The sequence below is a fragment of the Camellia sinensis genome, chromosome 5 (genome assembly GCF_055761805.1).
Source record: "Camellia sinensis isolate YWXY chromosome 5, ASM5576180v1, whole genome shotgun sequence".
NCBI classification, from domain to species: domain Eukaryota; kingdom Viridiplantae; phylum Streptophyta; class Magnoliopsida; order Ericales; family Theaceae; genus Camellia; species Camellia sinensis.
In genome coordinates this window covers 67,418,290-67,439,060 of record NC_138965.1, presented here as the reverse complement: position 1 = coordinate 67,439,060, position 20,771 = coordinate 67,418,290, and the positions used below count along the sequence as shown (strand labels likewise).

Below are 20,771 nucleotides of genomic sequence, written 5' to 3'. Positions count from 1 at the left end.
GTTTGCGAAAATGGTTTAAATTTGCCACCCTCAAGTGGGCTTAAAGATGGGGTTTTGCCACCAAACATAGTGCGCTTAAAACATGATTTGCCATAACAAACTGAGCTTAAAAATTATATTCGTTGAATCGTTCCAATTCAAACAACAAGCCTTCATCCACAGGCATTCATGCAGTTTTGCAAGTAAGCACATAGCCTCATGGCTAGCATGCGAATGATGCCAATATGGCAATCACACTCATGCAAGTATGCTAAAGCATAAAAACTCATCGAGTACTTCGAGCCAAAACAAAAACTATTTAGAAAGATGCATGATCCTAACTATATAAGATGCCTAATTCAACACATGCAATATGCAATTAATGGGCTCGGCTACTAATATGGCATACGAATCAATTTGAACAACATATGATTAAACACGTATTCAAAGAAGATATTTGAAATACGATGCAGTTTGAATGATGTGCCAAGCCGTGGTGCATGCAAGACAAACGAATGGATGAAAACATGCAAGCACAAGGTATGCTAATTGAAAATGTCCATAATCTAACCATCAAAAGCGGGTAAATAAAATGGAGAAAGACGTGGGGTTGGAAGACATACACACAAGCACGTACACTTATTACAACATTACACCCTCGCGAAGGAGGGTCCGAATAAAGAAGCTAACTAGCTACGCTAATCTAAGCTAAGCTATTACAACACTTGCATTAATTAGCTAGAACTAATTAACTAAATAAAGCAAGTGAATGGCCTCGAGGGGCGAGGGATGCATGCATGCTCGGATTCTCCCATCTGATAATGCCACCGCCTTGCCATTGAATGCCTATGTTTGCACATTTCTGACCATTGGAAATTCTGCCAACTCCCAGAACACCTCCGATCCTCTTCAGGAGCACACAAAGCAACCATCTTCATTAGTGGCCGGTCGGCTAATACAGGTGGCTGGTCGGCTACCCCTTCCCTGATTTTCCTTTTTTGCTGCAATAGAGAGCAAACAGAGGCAAATCAGTGTATTCTCAAGGAGTGTATGTACTGCTACCCTCTTTATCATCACACAAGCTCAAAGAATTATAGCTCTTGGCCCTCAAACCATTAACCAAGCATTTTCCATGCATGATGGCTAAGGAACCAAGCTTGTACAAGCTTAATAGTGCACAAACAAAACCAAAACAACCACCACCCTATCATGCATGATCAAGGGTGATGGTGACCAAGGAAAGTGGCATGCTTCATCACTTTTAGTATGAAACGTCCCATTTTCCTTATATTCGAATTAATGTCCGATCTGAACACATGCAATGCAACACGAAGATGCTTTATCTTGCCTCTTTTACTTGTTCATTTTTGTTTACCCATTTTAGATTACCGATCCATTCTTTAATTGATTAGTCCAAAAGTGAGTGTCCTCTAATGGAAGAGGTGTCAACCAAGGGATGATTTAAGGCAAGGGAGAGGTCATGCCTTTGATTAGTAGAAACCCTCAAAAGAGGATTGAAACCATTAAGCATGAACCTCGATCTCAAGCTTAAACACAACCCGAAGGCTAACAAATGCTCAAAGCAAATGAAAAAGTGAAGAAATGAGGGAGGTTGCAGATATTTGAAGTGCTGAAATGGAGTGCAAAGAACACTAAAGCATGTTTTCAACTCAAAATAAAGATGATCAAAACATTAAAACACTAGGCTAGTGAAGGAAATTACACTACAACCATGCAAGAAAAGCCTCAAATGAATTAAGTAGCCCAAAATAGAGCCAAAACAGGTCAAAATAGTGGTGAAAACATGCTGAGATTAAGCTACAAAATGCTAGAAAAACATGCTAACATGATAGGCAACTAGGCATGCAAGCAATACAACAAGGAGGGGAGGCCATCCCCTCCAATTTTGGACTTCAAAAGGAATTTTTTACCACTGAAAAACCTCTGAATTTCAGTGGTTAAAAGGTCCAAAAAGTTTGATTTAAAGGTGATGAAAGATAGCACAAGAAGCTTAACAAGCCAAAGAGCCAAAAGGGGGGATGACCCCTTAACTGAAAATGTGCTCAAAACAACATGTTTTAGGTCACGAAAACAAAGGTTTTTGTAGTTTAAAACCAGGCCAAAAAAGTACAAAAATATGGTAAAACAAGTTATGCAAAACAAGTTTTAGAGGTGCGTCTTGTACCTCATGAAGCACAACACACTTTAGGCACAAATGAGGCACCAAATCAAGCTAAAATCACCTTATAAAGCTCAAAGAATGTCCCAAGGAATCTCAGCCCAATGATAAGCAACTTTGGTTAAGGGTTCGTAGGCAAACTAGAAGTGTATCTCTACTTGTATGCACAAAAGGGCAAGAGAAGAAAATCTAGAGAGAGAGAATTGTAGAGAGAGGATTTTAGAGAGAGAGGCTCCCAAATCTTTCTACCCTTGAAAATAGTAGAGAATGGCTTTTATATATAGAAATAAGAGCTCAGGTCGAAACTATCAAGGTAGAAATATCTGGAGCAGTGTAGAACAGCTGGAGTGGAAATATCTGCAAAATCTAAGCTTTCTGGACACCTGTGGCCAACCAGCCACCACTAGTGGCTGACAAGGGTCACTCTTGGCCAACATATGGCCATCAAACTCCGTTTGTGGCCGACACATGGCCGACAAGCTTCAATAGTGGCTGGAAAGCAAAAACTAGTTTCTAGCCCCAACTTCAATTAGGCATATCTCCTTTATCTATACTTCTTTTCAGGTCATGCTTGAGTCTAAATTGTAGCCCCGGAAGTCTTCTTTCCAATGGTGGAAGCCTCACGTCAAAATTCCTAGTGTGAAAAACGATATGTTCATTTTAGTGAAGACTGCTCAGTTTCGGTCCTAACCGGATTGATGCCCAACTTCAACCCACCGTAGCTCCCTCATCTGGACTCGGCTTTCAGAGATTCTTAAGTGTAAAATGAAGCTCCAGAAGTTCACTTTCCAACAGTGGTGGCCTCATAGCTGAAATCCATGTGTACAAAAGGATAGACTTGATTTAGCGAGGGTTGCTCGACTCTCTCTCTTAACGGTTCATGCCCAACTTCTTCCCTAACTTGGTTTCTTCCCTCTCTTCCAATATTGTTCAACTCCAAACCCCTAAACAAGATGTTTTTAAAATATTTTTGAAAGATTTAAGCTCTCTTTCATTTATTTCAACTTTGTCCTTGCTCGGTTTACTGAAAATTGCAACATTTAACGAAATGCGAGCCTCGTAACATCGTAGAAACTTTTTTTCAAAAATATTTTGAAAGAGAGGGTTTTAAGGTCTAAAAATCATTTTGGTCAAAATCGTTTTGGGCCAAAAAAGGGGTGTAAGGTTAGGATTTGATGCTCTCCTGGCCAAAGAAATCGAACTTTCGCACTGCACAACTTTCACCATCAAGTAAACAATCGATGGCGCCCAAGTCGTAAAGGCGGTAAAAAATGAGGTGTCTAAAGTTGCCCCTCTTTGACAGAACTCGGAAGTCGTGAAATGACGTGAGTGATTGTCAAACCCCAGAGACGGCCCATTTTTGACAAGGCCAAAAACTTGGACAAACAAACAAAATACAAATTCATTTGATTGAACCCGATGGTTGCCTAGGTGTTCCTTTTCAAGGAATCAAACCAGCATAGTTCAGGGGCAGCATGCAAAATGATACACAATATAACAAAACAATGTAAATGATATGCAATGTAATTGAATCATCAAACCACAAGCAGTGCAAAACTACACAAATATCATAAAGGGATGAAGATGCAACATCAAACTACGTTTAACACAGAAAAGGTGCTAGAACCCTCAAACCACAATTCTCTTAGTGGAATAGGCGTATGCACATGCAGAACTATATGTTTCGTAGAAAGAATAGAAGTAATTGGGTGGGATGATATAAGTGAGGAATGATCTGTTGAGGAAAGATAATGATCTTAAATGCTGAACGCAACAAGACAAAGCACGATGCAATGGATGCAGGGTAGGCCGAACTATATCTTACCTAGAAAAGGCATGGACACAAAACAGAGCACATCTAACATAGAAAAGGTGCTGAAACCCTCAGACCACAATTTTTGCAGAATAGGTGTGTACACATGCAGAGCTATGTTTTAACGTGAAAAGGTATGGACACATGCCAAACCAAGCTTAACATGGAAAGGACAATATGATAAAATAGGTAACATAGTAAATCCATGTGATAGATGCTATATACAATATATTTTATATGCAATAGAAGTGATAGATGTGATGCAATAGATAATAAATGCTATGTAGTAGCTAGGAAGTGAAAGTACCTTACAGAGGCAATTCATGATGACTCACATTAAGCTGCTCGGGATTTTCTTCTTCGTCTTGGTTTATCTGCAGGTACTACTTTTCTTCCTGGCTATGTTCGCAACTTTCCCTATTCTTTAACAGGGTGATAGACTAGGTTGGGTCAGTATCCAGAATTGAGGCGCATACACGCTACCTCAACCTATGGGGCTGCCATACAGATTTGAAGCCGAGGATACACCCCAGGGTATTTAAACCAGTCTTTAGTCTCGGAAATTCCGAACCTTTGCATTCTAGGCATCGGCCATTCGGACTCTAGTTTCCACTGTCTAAGTTGATCTCTTAGGAACTCATTGCAAACACAGGCAGATGGCTATACTAGACCACCAGAAGTCATTTGGGTACGACAAACACCAAATGAATTGCACCTTTAGAGGATTTAAGGTCTCCTAGAGCAGAGGACTGCACAAGACAATGCGATGTAGAGTGAATGCACAAAATAGTGCTATACAAGTGCACAAGATAGTGCGAGCTGAAGGTGCACAAAATAGTGCGATGCAAGTGCACAAGACAGTGCAATGCAATGCACAAGATAGTGCGATGTAAATTGAAATGCACAAGACAGTGCGATGTAGACGATGCACAAGATAACGCGATGCGGGTGCACAAGACAGTGCGACGTGGGTGAATGCACAGGATAGTGCGATGCAGGTGTACAAGATAGTGCGATGTAGGGTGCACAAGAGAGTGCGGTGCACAAGAGAGTGCGAGTGATACAAAAAATACAGCGTGCACAAGATAGTGCAATACAGAGGATACGCAAGACAGCGCAAACAAAGAATGCGCAAGATCGCGCGATACAAGGATGAATGCACAAGACAGTGCGATGAAAGGTGCACAAAATAGTGTGAACAAGGTGCACAAAATAGTGTGAACTCAAGTTGCACAAGACGGTGCAATGCAAGGTGAATGCGCAGGATAGCACGATGCAGGGTGCACAAAACAGTGCAATGCAATGCACAAACAAATGCAAGTAAGGTGCGCAAAATAGCGCGATGCAATGCACAAACAGTGCAAGTAAGGTGCGCAAAATTGCGTGATGCCATGCACAAATAGTGCAAGTAAGGTGTGCAAAATAGCGCAAAATAGCGCGATGCAATGCACAAACAAATGCAAGTAAGGTGCGCAAAATAGCGTGATGCATGTTCTATGCAAAAGATACGAGCATTTTCTATGCAAAATGAGAGCATGTACAATGCAAAAGATACAGACATTTTCTATGCAAAATGAGAGCATGTTCAATGTGAAAGATACGAGCATTTTCTATGCGAGATGAGAGCATGTGATGAAATGCACAAGATAGTGCGATGCGCAAGAAAGCGCGAGTGTAAATTACACGAGAAAGTGCGATGCGCAAGAAAGCGCGAGTTCAAATTCAAATGCACAAGAAAGTGCGATGCGCAAGAAAGTGTGAGTGTAACTTGCACAAAATAGTGCGAGTGTGATACAAAGTGCACAAAATAGTGCGAACAAAGTGATGATTGTATGATGAATGTACCGAGTGAGATTATTGTGCGATAGATGCACAGAATGATTAGTTTACAAAACAATGCTTGTTCCATGCAAGATAGACAACCGACGTAGGATGTGCATTGAAAGCATGTTTTATGCAGGAGACAAGAGCATATTCTATGCAACACTGAAAGCATATTCTATGCATGAATGAAAGAATATTCTATGCATGATTGAAAGCATATTCTATGCATGATTGAAAGGAAAGCATATTCTACGCATGAACCATAAACAATGCAAGGCACGCATGCAACATAAGTGTATCTGAAAGTGCACACTCTATGCAATAGAAGGACATCAAATATGTACTTTGGTGCCTCCAATTTACCTCTCGGAGGACTTTGCAACATGCTCAGCTCAAAAGGGATACATCCTGTTCATATTGGCGAGGAGTAACATCTACATGTGAATCTTGGACTGCCATTCTGACTTGAAGCATGCTTAAACTTGGGGTCGAGATACACTCATACTCCAGAGAAATGGCGAGGCTTGAGAAGGTGCACCTGGAATGCAGTCTCGAAATTTGCCAAAGTTGAGACACACTGAGATGCTCCAAATTTTCCCCCTTTTCTTTTGTTTTGCGGTCCGGAACCTATATAGCTTCGGATAGGTCCTGGTTCGATTGTTCTCACATGACTTGGGTTGAACCTTGTAGTTTATGAAAGAAAGAATCCAATTTTGTACACCACGTTGGGAATGGCACAGCACTCGGAGCACAAAATGATTTTTTAAAATTGAGATTGAGAATGAGTTTTTGACAGGGTATTAAGCCTACGACTGATCACAGTCAAAGTGACTCAACAAAGGGAAAGACAAGGTAAAACCAACACAACTGTAAACAACTCAAAACAAGAATCGAAACAAACAAAAACAACCAACACAACACTCGGATATGTTCCAATGGCGAGAGACCTCTCAATTCACAAGGAGCCTACTTCTTCGGGTATTGTTTCCCACCCTTTCGTATCTATGATTCTCACATCACTCTGGCACTCAATCTCTAGTTTTCTGGAAAAGCCATTTCCTCACTTTTTCTCTCAGCGCACATCTCTCTATTCTTTAATGTCTCTTATTTTTTATCCCTCCCCTCAGTGGTTGATAGATAAGCAGGAAGTTTGTGGGCTCTTGTCCCTAGTATTCTACTAGATTCTCCTTCTTTCGCTCACAACTAGTGATCTTTCCCACAGAGGGGTTGTGATGTGACTGGATGTGCAGCAGATCTGCAATTGATATCGGTTGACGATGCCCTTGGCTTAGCTTGGCCGAGATGAATTACGGCATGTCCCACCGGCCAGGCATACAATTGATTGATTGGTCTCACACATAGTGTTTTCTACATCCCCATTCCGGGTCAGATGCCAATTTGAGCGTGATTGTCCAGATGAGGGAACCGACTATCCAGCTCCATTTCCTTCATGGTTCGCACTTGGCTTGATACCTCACTATTTGGAGGATGAGAAAGCACTTGGCCCCCCTGCTGCTAACTTCAGTTGCGCCTTTTCTGGCAAGTAGAGTGCCCTTTCTGGCGAGTATGGTGCCTTTTTCGGCAAATATAGTGCCCCTAGTTCATCATTTTGACCATTTTTTGTTTTTGGCTTTCTACTAAAACAATTTTGACCAATATGAGAGTTAGATTAGCATGCTTGTTTGATTTTCTGTTTTAAAATCAAGCAAGTCAAGTTATGAGCACTGAAAATTTTCCTTTTTTGGGTCCAAGAAATGGTCTAGTTTTGGAAAAATGGAATAATTTCTGAGAAAATTTGTCAACCTCATTAAAAATCCTCAAAATTGTTTTTGCAAATGGCCACTGCTTAACGAACGCGGAATCTACTCTAGAGATGCACAATCTCAGATCGGAATTTGATTTGTCTTGCAGCTGAATCTTCCAACGAAATAGGACAGCCGGATTTGAACGAAAACGAGCCAATTTGCAGATGGATAAGATAGCCGAGTTTGAACACGGATAAGCCAATCAACATGGATGAGCCAAGCAGGCCTAAAATGATTGGGGCCAAACTTCAGGATGAAGTTGCCTACGTATCCCAAAGATGGGAATCAGGCCGTACATAGTTCCGGGTTAAGGTTTACTCGGTATTGACACTCTCCTTTTTCACTCTAATTTTTTCCAAGGCCGCCCTTCCGGGTTTTCAACCTTGCAAGCTCTTTTTCTCATTTTCCTTTGTTCTTATTTTTTTCTATTCTTCTCTTTTCTTCTTTCTTTTTCTTTATTTCTGTTTTTGTTCTTTTTCTTTTCTCTGCTCTAACTTTAGCCTGGGTTGCCTTTTTGGGTTTTCGGCCCAGCGAGCCTCTCAAGGATAGAAAAGTTTAAATTGTCCATGTTGATCGATTTTGAGATCTCAAAGCCATCTGAATCTAGCAGAATGGCTGTTGTTCACTGATGATGTAGGAGCCCATCCAATCGGGTCTGAATTTTCCCCTAGCGTTGTAGATAGGAACTCGATTGTCCTCCAGTAAAACTTTTCTTCTCTCAGATTTTGGGATTGGGCTTTCTTGCCGGTCTTCCTTGACTTGTGGAATGACTCATATTTTGAATCTTTGAGCACATCTGACCTTTTTTGCCCCTAGTTCAAGGGCTACTTCTGATCCAACTTTGCAAGCTTTCTTTGATGACATCTAACCTTCTTGCCCCTAGTTCAAGGGTTGCTTCTGATCCGACCATACAAGCCTTATATTGTGGTTGATCTTTGAACATTCTGAGTCAAGGTTCGTGGTTTGAAAGCAAAAGGGGACGAGTCTCGAGGTCGAGAGTGATCCTATGTTGTACAATTCTAAGAGCGATTCCACGCATGTCTTCGCAGAACCACGCAAATTTTTTTTATGAACTCTTTTAATAAAGCGACTAGTCGCTCAGGCTCCTCTGAAGACAAAGTAGAACCAATATGGATCAAGCTAGGATCCTTCTTAGTACTCACATTAACAAACATGATCTCATTCATGAAGGGCTTAGCTTGCCTCTCCTTCTCTCAGGTGATCAAATTTTTGCAAATCCCGAGGAATTCCTTCCTCTTTGTTTTCATTATAGTTTTGGAATCAGTTTTGAAAAATTTTGGTCAATTCAGTGATTTCAAGGCGCAAAAAAGACACAATTTTGGTCAATTACTGCCATCTCATTCAGAACTTCTGGTTCAATTGGCTCAATGGAAGAAACAGACGCAAAAGAAAGGGTGTAAAAGACAAACAAAAAACAAGATAGTGATGTCCACTGTAACACTCTGGAAATCACCTGACTCTAGCACACCAAGACTGACTCGATACCACAAGACAGACTCAATACAATACAACACAACACAACTGACCCAATACCTAAGTCAGAAAGTACAATAAATAGCATTTTCAAATTGTTCAAAACAGTGCGTGCTATCCACTACGTCTGGAGTAAAATGAGCGCCATCAGCAGGTGGTTCATCCCCCAATCACATAATCATATTATCCCCCAAGTTCATTGATCTAGTGCCGATAGACTTTGCAGGACCTGGTGCGATGATGTCCTCGTTGTCGATTAGATCTTGTATTCCATGGTGAAAACAAAAACAACTATCAGTATCATGACCGATTTGTTGATGGAAGGCGCAGTACTTGGCAGCATTGTGCTTGGCCGGAAGAGGATCCGGGAGAGGTAGAGGCTCAAGGGGTTTGAGATGGCCTTGTCCAACGAGGATTTGGAGAGCTTTGGATAAGGCCATGTAAAGTGGGGTAAAGATCCTCTGGCCTCGGGGTTGGTGCTTCGAGGTTTGTGGAGTTGTGTTAGATGTACCGGCAAAGGGGTTGGCAGATGCTGACTGGGTTTGATGATCTCTTCTGAGTGCAGGATTTGAGTTGAAAGGGGTGTTTCTGGTACGACATCCCTTTTCCCAGCTTGCCCCTTGATTCAAAATGCTCTCATCCTGAGTGTCAAAAGTGTCATCCACAGTCTTTGCAACAACTGCGAGCACTTGCTATTTGTTCAGTCCTTCAGCCTTCAAAGCCTCAACAGCCCATTGAAGATGTTCATAGGGACCAATACTTGCCCCTGCCTTGTTCTTTCCGGTTGCCTCCATTTTGCCAAGGGATTGGCTTTCTTCAAATGCAGCCCGTCCCAAGATTGGGAAGCCTTTTGATCTGATATTCCTGGTGTGTGATGTGGTTGATGATGGAGCCAATATCCCAAAGGCTAGATCTGTCACTATTCTCTGAAGATCTTCAATCATGCTCATTAGCTCAGAAGTAGTGGGTTCATGGGTTTGAGATGATTGGGGTTCGAGTGCATCCATCATGCACAAGTCTGTGTTTTATGGAATGAACACCTCAAGCTTGGGTAGATGGGCCGGCGTGATGTATATGCTGGGGTTGTAGGTGGATTGCAATGTATGGATGAGGTTAAGATGTGGATGAGGTACTTGGTCATTAGGGTCTTGAGGTGGAGCTATCATCTGGTTGTCAATGAGATTCTGGATCTCATGACGAAGGCGGTAGCAACGATCGGTGCCATGACCGCGCTGCTGATGATACACGCAGTATTTGGTGGAGTTATGTCTGGCAGGGAGTGGGTCAGGCAGAGATTGAGGATCAAGGGATTTGAGATACTCTCTTTCCATCAGGACTTTTAGTGTGCTGGTTAGGCTCATATAGTGGGGGGTGAAAGTTTTGCCCTGAGCTCAGGCTGGGCGAGCTGTTTGTGGGCTTAATTTAGCAAAAGGGTCGGTTGTGGTGATTGTGTTGATTTCAATGGGTTTGGGAATAGTGCTACTGCTAGCATTGGTACTCCCGGAAATCACCCTCCTTGCTGGTTCACTTGTTCTGGAAATAATCCCTCTGTTGAACGCACTCTTTATCTGAACCCCCAATTCATGCAAACTTTTGAAAGTGAATAGTGGAGCAACTATTAACTTTTGGAACATATCAGGCCCAAGGTTCTGCACCATTATCCGCACTTGGTCCCTCTCAGAAGCTTGATCTATCATTAGTACTGCCTTTGCTCTCCACCTTGCAACAAATTCCACAAAAGGTTCTCTAGGATTCTGGTGGATTGCCTCAAGGTCTTGATTGGTTATTTCAATTTGGGTATTGTAAGAGTACTGATTGACAAAGGCCTCAGCCAACTCTTCCCAGTTCTGCTTCACTTTATCCTCCAACTTGGTGTACCAAGTGGATGCTACACCCGACAGGGTTCTTCCATACAAAGAGAGTTTTTGAGGCTTAGTTAGACCCATTGGTTTCAAAACATCCAAGAAAAGCCGGATATGTACCATAGGATCTCCAGCCCCATCGAAACGGTGCATGTGTGGCATTTTGAATCTATCTGGGAGCCTTATGGCAGCCTTCGTATATCCATCATAAATGTCGAGAATGGGGTTAAGGCCCTGTGCCATTTTGAATTGCTTCTCAAGATTTGCAACTTTCACCGAGGTTGGCTCAAAGTCATTAGTATTAAGAGGATGATGCTTCTCATTAGGCCACACCAGAGGTGTGAAAACTCGAGCTTGATCCAACCCTTCTCGGGGATCCGGACTTTGCAAATCTTTAGTTTGCGGAGGTGGATCAAAGTTCGGTTGAGGCCCCGAGACTGGATGTGTTATAGGTGCCCCAGACGGGCGTTGGATTCCAACATTTGTCTCATCCTGCATGGCGATTCCCTGGTTTCATGCCGCTATCTTGGCCACAACTTCTTCTAGACTCTGTGCCATCACGGGTCTACTAAGTTGAACAAAGGTGATCTAACTGGTGGCTGTCGAATCAGTGGAACCAGTGAGCCCTGTTTGGCCCTTCTTTGCCTTGCCACCGACGAAGGAAACACTGGTTGCCCTTTTGAACTGAATCTCTGACCTGACAAAGTCTATCAACAGAAGTCCAATGTAGCTAAGGGATATCGGAGCCTTCTGAAGCTGCGGTTCCAGGACTATCTTGTAAAAGAGGAAATAGACAACATCTCAGCCAAATTTCACTAGAACAGATATGATCATAACTGAATGATTGTGCTCTCTACTGAGTTCTGCCCTAAAACAGATACCAACTTGGGAACTGATATGCACATCCCTAGATAGTTTCACTGTAAAAGTATATATGAAGCAAGTGAGAGCCAAAATACCCCTATGATGGGGGTAGGGTTACCCTTTCTTAATTTTGTCAGGAGCTAGGGATTCACTACGCAAACAAGAGATTTCAAACATTCCTGAATTTGGGTGAGCAACTTGTCTTAGTTTGGAACAGTCTCTATGGCTTCCGATATGCAACTAGGCCGATTGGTCAAAAAGAGTACCTCAGCAAGACTACCTACTATACCTCTCACACCTAATACCGAGAAGTGAAAGGAGGATGAAACGGTACAGCGGTAGTCCAGATTCAAGGGTTGTGTTACCATCATGGCAGAGCCCGCAACCGGTCAGCCTTTTGGCAAGCCTTTCCAAGCAAGCCTACGACAAACCGCTCAGGAATGGCAGATACAAACACTATGACTTAGGCACACCAATGCAAATGCAAAGAAACACAAAAGTGTAGGTAAAACAACATATCATGTGTTCAAGTCAAGTTCTCTAAATCCCCAACAGAGTCGCCTAAAATTGTGGGCTCGCCTTTTTCCACGCCCCTACCTTTTGGAAATGGTTTGAAAAGAAGGCGTCACAGTTCGGACTCCCGCGGTTCTGAATCTAATCTCACAAGTGCAATGTGAAACTGATAAATACCTAAGAGTCCAAATCCAGCAAATCTTTTGGGAAATCGATTTTAAATCGCATAATGCCAAAATTGGACTGCTTTGCCAGATAGAGAGTCGCCACCTAAATATTTTTTTTTTTGGGGAAATTCAGGAAACCCTGACTCATACCAAAGGCCACGTGTTCGTCATCACCAAAGTTGCCTCGGCTTGCGAACTTAGGTACGAGAGGGGAAGGTCTTGAAATGAGCACCCCCTGCTCGCCCGATCAAAGATCGACCTCTACTAATCATGATATGATGTTTTATAAACATTATGTGTTCTTGTTCCGATTATTGGCTAACATTACCATGTGATGTGTAGAAGCAATTATAGACTAAATCGCAAGAATTGGAACAATTCAACTCATGTTTGTTTGCAAAAATAGTTTGAATTTACCACCCTCAAGTGGGCTTAAAGATGGGGTTTTGCCACCAAACATAGTGGGCTTAAAACATGATTTGCCACAACAAAGTGGGCTTAAAACTTACATTCGTTGAATCGTTCCAATTCAAACAACAAGCCCTCATCCATAGGCATTCATGCGGTTTAGCAAGTAAGCATAGAGCCTCATGGCAAGCATTCGAATCATGGCAATATGGCAATCACACTCATGCAAGTATGCTAAAGCATAAAAACTCACCGAGTACTCTGAGCCAAAACAAAAACTAGTTAGAAAGATGCATGGTCCTAACTATATAAGATGCCTAATGCAACACATGTAATATGTAATTGATAGGCTCGGCTACTAATATGGCATATTAATCAATTTGAACAACATGCGATTAAACACATTTTCAAAGAAGATATTTGAAATACGATGTAGTTTGAATGATGCGCCGAGTCTCGGTGCATGCAAGACAACTGAATGAATGCAGACATGCAAGCATAAGGTATGCTAATTGAAAATGTCCCTAATCTAACCATCAAAAGCAAGTAAATAAAAGGGAGAAAGACGCGGGGTTGGAAGACATACACACACGCACGCACACTTATTGTAACATTACGTCCTCGTGAAGAAGGGTCCGAATAAATAAGCTAACTAGATACGCTAAACTAAGCTACGCTAAGCTATTACAACACAAAACTAATTAACTATTCTAAGCTAATTAATTAGTTACAACACTTGCATGAATTAGCTACAACTAATTAACTAAATAGAGCAAGTGAATGGCCTTGAGGGGCGAGGGGTGCATGCATGCCCAAATTCTCCCACCCGAAAATGCCATCCCCTTGTCATTGAACGCCTCTGTTTGCACATTTCTGACCACTAAAAATTATGCCAACTCCCAGAACACCTCTGATCCTCTTCAAGAGCACATAGAGCAACCTTCTTCATTGATGGCCGGTTGGCTACCAATGGTGGCCGTCGGCGACCATTGGTGGTCGGTCGGCTGAAACGGTGGCTGGTCAGCTATCCTTTCCTTGAACTTCCTTTTTTGCTACAACAGAGAGCAAACAGAGGCAAAACAATGTATTCTCAAGGAGTGTATGCACTGCTACCCTCCTTATCATCACACAAGCTCAAAGGAGTATAGCTCCTGGCCCTCAAACTATCAACCAAGCATTTTCCATGCATGATGGCTAAGGAACCAAGCTTGTATAAGCTTAATGAGTGCACAAACAAGAGCCAAACAATCACCACCCTATCATGCATGATCAAGGGTGATGGTGACCAAGGAAAGTGGCACGTTTCATCACTTTGAGTATGAAACGTCCCATTTTCATCGTGTTCGAATTAACGTCCGATCCGAACACCTGCAATGCAACACGAAGATGCTTTATCTTGCCTGTTTTACTTGTTCATTTTTGTTTACCCATTTTACATTACCAATCCATTCTTTAATTGATTAGTCCAAAAGTGAGTGTCCTCTAATGGAAGAGGTGTCAACCAAGGGATGATTTTAGGCAAGGGAGAGGTCATGCCTTTGATTAGTAGAAACCCTCAAAAGAGGATCGAAACCATTAAGCACGAAACTTGATCTCAAGCTTAAACACAACCTGAAGGCTAACCAATGCTCAAAGGAAATGAAAAAGTGAAGAAATGAGGGAGGTTGCAGATATTTAAAGTGCTGAAATGGAGTGCAAAAAACACTAAAGCATGCTTTCAACTCAAAATAAGGATGATCAAAACATTAAAACACTAGGCTAGTGAAGGAAATTACACTGCAACCATGCAAGACAAGCCTCAAATGAATTAACCAACCCAAAAAAAGAGCCAAAACAGGTCAAAACAGTGGTGAAAACATGCTGAGATTAAGCTACAAAATGCTAGAAAAACATGCTAACATGATAGGCAGCTAGGCATGCAAGCAAGACAACAAGGAGGGGAGACCATCCCCTCCAATTTTGGACTTCAAAAGAAAGTTTTTACCACTGAAAACCTCTGAATTTCAGTGGTTAAAAGGCCCAAAATTTTTGATTTAAAGGTGATGAGCACAAAAAGCTTAACATGCCAAAGAGCCAAAGGGGGGGGGGGGGGGCGACACCTTAACTGAAAATGGCCTCAAAACAACATGTCTAGGTCACAAAAATAGAGGTTTTGATAGTTTAAAACCAGGCCCAAAACAGTACAAAAAGATGGTAAAACAAGTTATGCAAAACAAGTTTTAAAGGTGAGTCTTGTACCTCTTGAAACACAACACACCTTAGGCACAAATGAGGCACCAAATCAAGCTAAAATCACCTTATAAAGCTCAAAGAAGGTCCCAAGGAATCTCAGCCCAAAGATAAGCGACTTTGGTTAAGGGTTCACAGGCAAACTAGAAGTGTATCTCTACTTGTATGCACAAAAGGGCAAGAGAGAGAGAATTGTAGAGAGAGAGGATTTTAGAGAGAGAGGCTCCCAAATCTTTCTAGCCTTGAAAAAAATAGAGAATGGCTTCTAGATATAGATAAATAAGAACTCAGGTCGAAAATATCAAGGTTGAAATATCTGGAGCAGTGTAGAACAGTTGGAGGGGAAATATTGGCAAAATCTGAGCTTTCTGGACACCTGTGGCCGACCGGCCATCACTGATGGCTGACTAGCCACCATTGGTGGGCGACATGGGTCACTCTAGGCCGACATATGTCCATCAAACTCCATTTGTGGCCGACACATGGCCGACAAGCTTCACTAGTGGTTGGAAAGCAAAACTGGTTTATGGCCCCAACTTCAATTAGGCATATCTCCTTTATCTATACTCCTTTGTAGGTCATTCTTGAGTATAAATTGTAGCCTCGGACGTCTTCTTTCCAATGGTAGAATCCTCACATAAAAATTCCAAGTGTGTAAAAAGATATGTCCATTTTAGTGAAGACTGCTCAGTTTCGGTCCTAACCAAATTGATGCCCAACTTCAACCAGCCATAGCTCCCTCATCCGAACTTGGCTTTCAGAGATTCTTGAGTGTAAAATGAATCCCCAGAAGTTCACTTTCCAATGGTGGTGGCCTCATAGCTGAAATCTATGTGTACAAAAGGACAGGCCCGATTTAGGGAGGGCTGCTCGACTCTCTCCCTTAACAGTTCATGCCCAACTTCTTCCTCAACTTGGTTTCTTCCCTCTCCTCCAATATTCTTTAACTCCAAACCCTTAAAAAAGATGTTTTGAAAATATTTGTGAAAAATTTCACCTCTCTTTCATTTATTTCCACCTTGTCCTTGCTCGATTTACCGAAAATCGCAACATTTAACGAAATGCGAGCCTTGGAACATCGTTGAAACTTTTTTTCAAAAATATTTTGAGAGAGAGGGTTTTAAGGTCTAAAAATCATTTTGGTGCAAAAAAGGGGTGTAAGGTTAGGATTTGACGCTCTCATTGCCAAAGAAATCGAACCTTTATACTGTACAACTTTGACCATCAAGTAAACAATCAGTGGTGCCCAAGTCTTAAGGGCGGTCAAAAATAGGGTGTCTACAACCTCCCAAGATGACGGGACCTCCTAATACAAGAAGCTGAGATAAACGGTGTAAGTATCATAAAGACCACGGTCATGACACCGACAGTTGTTATGCACTAAAGGATCACCTGGAAGAGTTGGTGCAAGACGGCCATCTTACATAACACGTCTGAAAGAACAATCCAACAAATACAGTAGCTCTACACCCGGTCTCACCTCCTCTTGGCGGAATTCATATGATAAACAACTTGTCGATGCCATCCGAGGTGCATACAATTCAATTGCAGTCTAGCCCCCATAGCTCAATCATGCCAGTGAAAGGGCCTAATGAAACTAGAAGGATTAGTTTCAATGATACTGACTTCGTTGGAGTAACTCACCTCCACACTGATCCCCTCGTCATCGAGCTACGCATAAACAGATTCACCATTGAGCGTGTTCTCATTGACCAGGGCAGCACTTTGGAAATAATGTATTACAAAACTTTTGTCAAACTTGGCTTCACTGACTCAGATCTGTCTTTGGCTGATTACCCATTATTCGGCTTCAATGCTAACCCGGAGTATCCTTTGGGCAAAATCACACTACCCGTTCGGGCGGGCACCAGATCAGTAGATGTAGAATTTCTGGTTGTCAAGCTTCCTTCGCCGTATAATCTCATCATGGGAAGATCTTGGTTGCATACAATGCAAGTCGTGCCAAGCACCTTCCATCAACTACTTCATTTTCTAACTGGATATGGTATCGAACAAATTCACGGTTCTCAGAAATCGACACAGGCGTGCTATCTTCTTGCTACAAAGAGACCAAGGGAGCTAGAAGTGCATTCAATTGAGGTATCGGATAGGGTGAGCCTCGAAGACATTGGGAAAATCCCAAGTGAAAACGCAACTAAAGCCTTAGATTAGGTCAAAATTGACAGGAATCCTGACAAGTTCTTCATGATCGGCTTCCCCAGATAAAGTTGAAAGGCAAGAGTTAGTATCCTTCTTACTTGGCAATATCGATGTATTTGCATGGTCACCATATGAGATGCCAGGAGTGGATCTGTCCATGGTCCAACATCGCTTAAACGTTGATCCAAAATGTAAGCCAATTATTTAGAGAAGTTAGCGGTCAGCCGCGGAGCATACATCGGCCGTTGTTGAAGAAGTTGATCGATTACTTGATGTTGGGGCGATTCGCAAAGTAACCTATCCCACATGGTTGTCCAATACTGTGGTTGTAAAGAAGAAGAATGGCTCTTGGCATGTTTGTGTGGATTTCACAGACTTAAACAAAGCTTGTCCCAAGGACTATTTTACCTTGCTTAGAATAGACCAACTCGTAGATGCAACGGCACATCATCAACGCATGAGCTTCTTGGATGCCTACAGAGGCTACCATCAAATTGCCATGCATCCGGAGGACCAAGAAAAAACCACATTCCTCACCCCAAGAGGAACATATTGCTACAAGGTCATGCCTTTCGGGTTGAAGAATGCAGGGGAAACTTACCAAAGACTAGTGACTGCCATGTTCAGGGAACAGCTCGGCCGTACCATGGAAGTATACATCGACGATATGGTGGTCAAATCCAAGGAAAAGAACAGCCATCTAACCGATTTGGCAGAGACATTCATCATCTTTCGAAAGTACAAGATGGAATTGAATGCCTTGAAGTGTGCACTCGGCATCGAATCTGACAAATTCCTTGGCTACATCGTTAACCACCGCGGAATTGAAGCCAACCCAAGGAAAATAATGGCAATTCTAGAGCTTGGATCCCCTTGATCTGTCAAAGAGGTTCAGAAGCTGATGGGAATGGCCGCCACGCTCAATAGGTTTATTAGCCATTCCACAGATCGCTACCAATAATTCTTTCACACACTTCGGCAAGGCAGAGCATTTGAATGGACCCCCAAGTGCCAGGGTGCTTTGGACGACTTGAAGTCTTATCTCCGATCAGTACCACTCTTGGTAACACCTGTGGCAGGCGATCCGCTCATTTTGTATCTGGCAGTATCCGACCGGCCGGTCAGCGTCGCATTGTTAAGGAAAGAACTTCGGGAGTAGCGATCAGTTTACTATGTGAGTGAAGCAATGGCTGACGCCAAAATACGTTACCTTCCATTGGAAAAACTTATCCTTGCTCTCGTTATGGGCTGTAAGAAAATTGATGCATTATTTTTAGGGGCATACCATTGGGGCACTAACGGACTATCCCCTTCGGTCAGCGCTCCGCAGCACGGAAGCATTGGGGCGCGTTTCGAAATGGGCTCTCGAACTCGACCAGTATGATATCCAGTTTCTACCCAGAACTTTCATCAAGGGGCAAGTGCTCACTGACTTTGTAGCCGAATTCATAGGATTCCTCGCCGACTTTAAGTCTGATCAAGTGCAACCTAAGCCCAACTGGAGAATGTATGTTGGAGATGTTTGGCAGATGTATTGTGATGGGTCATCAAACTAACGTGGTAGTGGGACTGGCGTAGTAATCATGACCCCCAAAGGGGCGATAATAGAACAGGCTGTCAAACTGGGCTTCGATGCATCAAACAATGAGGCCGAATACGAAGCATTGTTAACCGGCCTACGGAATGCACTTCACCTCGGTGCGCGGTGTCTACTTGTTTTCTATGACTCAAAGCTAGTAATCAACCAATTGAAAGGGGAATATGCAGCCAAAAATGAACACATGGTAGCTTATATGAAAACGGTGAATTCTTTGCTCGCGAAATTTGATCACTACGAATTGAATCAAATAACCCAAGATCAGAACACGCATGCGGACGCCCTAGCTTGCCTAGCCTCTGCCATCAACTCAGAAATTAAGCGGACAGTCAAAGTAAGGTTCGTCCCTGAGTCGAGCATTGCCTCTTTAGAATCAGTTCAGGTCAACGTTACTGAACCAAGTCCAAGTTGGATGGACCATATCGCTGCATTTTTATCCTCATAGCAGCTCCCGATAGATAAGAAAGAGGCACACAAACTACGAAACAAAGCCCTCCGATACTACTTGGATCTGCAGGGAAAGCTTTACAAAAAATCTCTCTCTAGGCCGTACTTAGAATGTGTTCGCCCGGATAAAGTTGAGGAACTCTTGTCTAAAATACATGAAGGCAGTTGTGGTGCACATTCGGGCAGATGTTCTCTGGCCCATCGAACCGTAACACAGGGGTACTATTGGCCGACCTTGTGAACCGATGCCAAGTGTTATGTCAAGAAATGTGAACAATGCCAGAAGTTTTCCCCCTTAACTCATCTACCTGCCAAGGAATTAAACTCTATCACTAGTCCTTGGCCATTCGCTCAATGAGGGCTTGATATCGTCGGACCATTACTACAGGCTCCAGGGAACAGGCAATTCTTAATTTTCGTGATCGACTATTTCACAAAATGGGTCGAAGCGGAGGCACTAACACATATTCGAGATGCCGATGTCAAGCGTTTTGTATGGAAAAACATCATAACGAGATTCGACATACCAAGAGAGCTTGTCTTAGACAACGGTACCCAGTTTGATTGTGGAATGTATCGAGAATTGGGCAACACTTATGGTATCCGACCCTACTTTTCCTCATCAGCTTACCCACAAAGCAACGGTCAAGCGAAGGCTGCCAACAAAGTTATTCTGGAGGACATCAAGAAAAGGATGGAGAAAGCTAAAGGCAGATGGGTCGAAGAGCAGCCCAGCGTGCTGTGGGCTTATCACAATACTCCAAGGCAATCCATTGGGGAAACGCCGTTTGCTCTATGCTTCGGAACCAAGGCAATCATCCCCCTGGAGATCGGCCTTCCAACTTTGAAATCGAAGGTTTTTGACATGGGCCGAAATGGCATGATGTTGGCCTTGGACTTGACTCTGATTGAAGAATGCCGAGATCGTGCCCTTGCTTCCATGGCACGGTACCAACAACAACTCGCTAAATCATATAATCAATGTGTTCAGCTACGTTGTTATACACCAGGAGAATTGGTCCTCAAGAAAGTGCTTCCCACTGCTAGGAATCCTGCTGATAGAAAGTAAGGTCCTAATTGGGACGGCCTCTATCAGATTGACTCAATCGCAGGGACAGGGGCATATCGGCTCAAAGACATGGATGGGAGAAGTTTGCCGTGTCCCTGGAATTCCACACACTTGCGCAAATTCATCATTAAGAAAACTTGTACGTCATGAAAGCTTGTTTTGAATTTTCTCTGTGTACATCTTTAATTTTTCCAATGTAACGCCTTTTCTCTCGTCTTGTAAGTTATGTTGTAACAAAATAGAATTTTCGCCGTGTACACCCTTCATGGATATCACGATTGGCCAACAAAATAGAAAAGCCTTCGAATTCGGAGCCCCATCCATGAATGACACGTTTGGGCCGAATAAGCCTCCGAATTTG

At 42.7% G+C, this 20,771-nt stretch overlaps 1 protein-coding gene across 1 annotated transcript; it reads left to right on the top strand.

The window, feature by feature from the left end:
- Positions 1–17,964: 17,964 nt before the first annotated feature.
- LOC145791463 (uncharacterized) lies at positions 17,965–20,410 on the top strand. Its single transcript, XM_082871815.1, has 2 exons — positions 17,965–18,147; positions 19,730–20,410. Exons 1-2 carry the CDS (start codon positions 17,965–17,967, stop codon positions 20,408–20,410), a joined length of 864 nt encoding a protein of 287 aa, XP_082727941.1.
- The last annotated feature ends 361 nt before the right edge of the window (positions 20,411–20,771 follow it).

Bases quoted from the DNA above. Each gene is read 5' to 3' on its own strand.
- LOC145791463 (XM_082871815.1), top strand. From the start codon at position 17,965: ATGGTGGTCAAATCCAAGGAAAAGAACAGCCATCTAACCGATTTGGCA. The intron at 18,148-19,729 runs GCAATTCTAGAG...CCATTACTACAG, and splicing joins CCAACCCAAGGAAAATAATG to GCTCCAGGGAACAGGCAATT.